This window comes from Mercurialis annua, linkage group LG1-X (assembly GCF_937616625.2).
Source record: "Mercurialis annua linkage group LG1-X, ddMerAnnu1.2, whole genome shotgun sequence".
Lineage (NCBI taxonomy): Eukaryota > Viridiplantae > Streptophyta > Magnoliopsida > Malpighiales > Euphorbiaceae > Mercurialis > Mercurialis annua.
In genome coordinates this window covers 47,031,506-47,034,675 of record NC_065570.1, presented here as the reverse complement: position 1 = coordinate 47,034,675, position 3,170 = coordinate 47,031,506, and the positions used below count along the sequence as shown (strand labels likewise).

The 3,170-nt window shown below is 43.7% G+C and overlaps 1 protein-coding gene across 1 annotated transcript; it reads left to right on the top strand.

The window, feature by feature from the left end:
• Positions 1-704: 704 nt before the first annotated feature.
• On the top strand, positions 705-2,871 carry LOC126671757 (uncharacterized). The gene is made up of 6 exons (XM_050365562.1): positions 705-712; positions 829-1,258; positions 1,307-1,455; positions 1,543-1,613; positions 1,728-2,360; positions 2,402-2,871. The coding sequence occupies exons 1-6, from the start codon at positions 705-707 to the stop codon at positions 2,869-2,871; spliced, it is 1,761 nt and encodes a 586-aa protein (XP_050221519.1).
• Positions 2,872-3,170: the final 299 nt, after the last annotated feature.

Here is a 3,170-nt window from a genome sequence, read left to right as displayed (position 1 = left end):
CGGTATTGTTAATCAAGATTCGACTCGTTCACTTCCGGCTCGAGAGAGCGGAATTGGTTCCGTAGAATAGCTTGACCCGACCTAGAATCCAATTACCTTGACCCGAACCACCTAGTTATTACTTTGGCATGACTAGCAACCTCTAAGCTTTTACTCTTATTGATTTAAATCTTGTGTTTTTTAGTTGATTGTTTAGTTAAGTGGCATTTTGATTAATAGTTGTTTGTTGATCGTTTTAATCGAAACCAAAGCCAATCTTTCTATTGCTTTCCGAATTGAATTTCACAATCAATTTCCTTCACTTTAAACCTCTAGTCCTTGTGGGTTCGACCTCGACTTGTCGAGTACTACGAGTTGACTTTTTGCTAACAAGGTTCAAGGATCTCCAAAGGCACGTCCCTCATCATCGGCTTGCAAGGGAGCATGTGCTCCAAATATTCTATAATGGTTTGGGTGAGATTACAAGGTCTACCATTGATTCGGCATCGGGTGGCTCTTTGATGCAAAAGACGTTTGATGAAGCTAATGAATTGATTGAAAAATTGGCAATGGTTAGTAGTAATTGGTCCTCGGAACGAAGGAGACCACCGGCTCAAAAGGCATTAATAACACTTGACCAATCAAAGGAGTTTGAAGCCATGAACGCCATGAATGCCTCTTTGCAAAGCCAAATCGATGCTTGAAGAAGCAAGTGACCCCCCGGAATGCTCCGGTAACATATGTCCAAGTGGGATGTGAACATTGTGGGGACTTCAATCATGGTAGTAGTGAGTGTTATGCTACGGGTCAAGCGTGGAGTGAACAAGTGAACTATGTGGGAGGTTAAAGGCAAGGAAATGATCCCTACTCGAATACCTATAATCTCGGATGGAGGAACCATCCTAACTTTGGGTGGAGGAATCAAGAGGGCCAAGGCAATGCTCAAGGGTCTAATCAAGCGGGTCCAAGCTTCCAAGGTGGAAATAGACCTCCACAACAACAAGGAAATTACCATCACAATCAAGGTCATGGTAATAATTCGGGTGCTAGACCTCAACATCCCCCCAGTTTTCAACCTCAAAGAAATATGGATGAAGGGAATATGCTTGCCAAGTTGATGGAGGGGCTAAGAGAGATGAAGCGACTTCAAAAGAACCAAGCCGCCACTAATCAAATGCTTAAAACTCAAATCTCACAACTTGCCATCAATCTTCAAGGTAGACCTCAAGGGGGATTGCCATTCTCTACGGAGAATAACCCTAGAGAACATGTTAAGGCGGTAGAGCTCCAAAGTGGGAGAAACCTTGAGAAAGCCAATGGGAAGAAGCATGTTGTTGAGGAGGATGGGCCTCAAATTGTGGTTGATATAGCAAGCTCAAGTCAAGAGTTACCAAGGGAGTGTGAGGAAGTGGTTATCGAGGTTGAAGAGCCTTATGTGAGGCTGCCACCGCCGCCACCATTTGTACCACCGGTTCCGTTTCCAAGCCGGTTAAGGAAAGCTCAAGGGAACGAAAAATTTCATAAGTTCCTTGAGATTTTCAAGAAATTGCAAATTAATCTTAGCTTGGCGGATGCACTACGTGAGATGCCACAATATGCCAAGTTCTTGAAGGATATCATCACCAACAAAAGAAGTTAGGATAGTGGCGCAACGGTTCCCATTCCGGAAGTGTGTAGCTCCATTATTTTGAATGATTTACCGGCTAAGTTGAAGGACCCATGGAGTTTTTCTATACCTTGCACTATAGGAAATATGAGTTCTATAAATTGCCTATGTGATCTTGGTGCTAGTATTAATCTTATGCCTTTAACTCTTTTCAGGACACTTTGTGGAGACCAAACCGTGAAAAGCACCTCGATGGTACTCCAACTAGCGGATCATTCGTTGAAAAGGCCGTTTGGGATTGTTGAGGATGTGCTTGTCAAGGTAGATAAATTCATCTTTCCGGTTGATTTTGTTATATTGGACTATGCGGTTGATAAGGAGTGCTCAATGATCTTGGGGCGACCCTTCATGAACACCGGAAGGGCTTTAATTGATGTGCATGGTGGGAAATTGACCTTGCGAATCGATGAAGAAACGGTTGAGTTTGACATGAAGAAAGTCATGAGGGGTACCATCGAGGAGGAAGAGTGTATGAGGATTGATTTAGTTGATGAACTTGTAAAGGAACAACTAGAAGCAAACTTGGAAGTGTCGAACTGGGGTTTAGAGTTGAAAGTGCAAGAAATGGGGGAACACAAGCTGTTGCACGAATCGTGCAATCCCCAAAAGTTTGGTTTCACGATTCGTGCAAAAGAAGAAGAAGTTACAGAATGTAAAGCTGAAACTTGCACGATTCGTGCAACACCTCTAAGTCCTAATGCACGGATCGTGCAAGGCAAAGACAAGGGAGAGTTTGACATTTCGACGTAAATCAAGTTATATTCCAATCCGACGATCCCGAAGATGAGTGCCATGATGAAGAAGATCCCACACCGGAAACTTTGATTAAGAATGGGGGAGTCACACCTCCATCCTCCCAAGTACCACCCCAAGTAGAAATGAAACTCCTACCTATGCATCTCCGGTACGCTTTTGTTGGAGAAAATGAAACTCTACCTATCATCATCTCCGACAAGCTCTCTAAGGAACAAGAGAGGAGGGTTGTGCAAGTAGTGAAAGAGCATGTGTTAGCCATGGGGTGGCAAATCTCCGACATTCGAGGCATAAGTCCACAAATTGTGATGCATAAGATTCATCTTGAAGACGAGTCGAAGAAGTCAACTCAAAGGCAACGACGATTAAATCCGAATATGAAGGAGGTGGTATATAAAGAGATCGTCAAGCTCCTCGACGCCAGAATAATCTACCCTATTTCGGATAGTGAGTGGGTGAGCCCGATTGCCTAAAAAAGGAGGTATAACGAGGGTGGAGAATGACAAGGGAGAACAAATATCCACAAGGACGGTAACCGGTTGGCGAGTATGCATCGATTATCGAAGGCTCAATGCGGAAACTCGAAAAGATCACTTTCCGCTACCATTTATCGACCAAATGTTAGAGAGAGTAGCGGGTCACAAGTTTTACTGTTTCCTCGATGGGTACTCCGGATACAACCAAATATTAATTCTCCCGGAGGACTAAGAGAAGACAACCTTCAAATGCCCCTACGGTATCTTTGTATACCGACGAATGCCTTTCGGTCTAT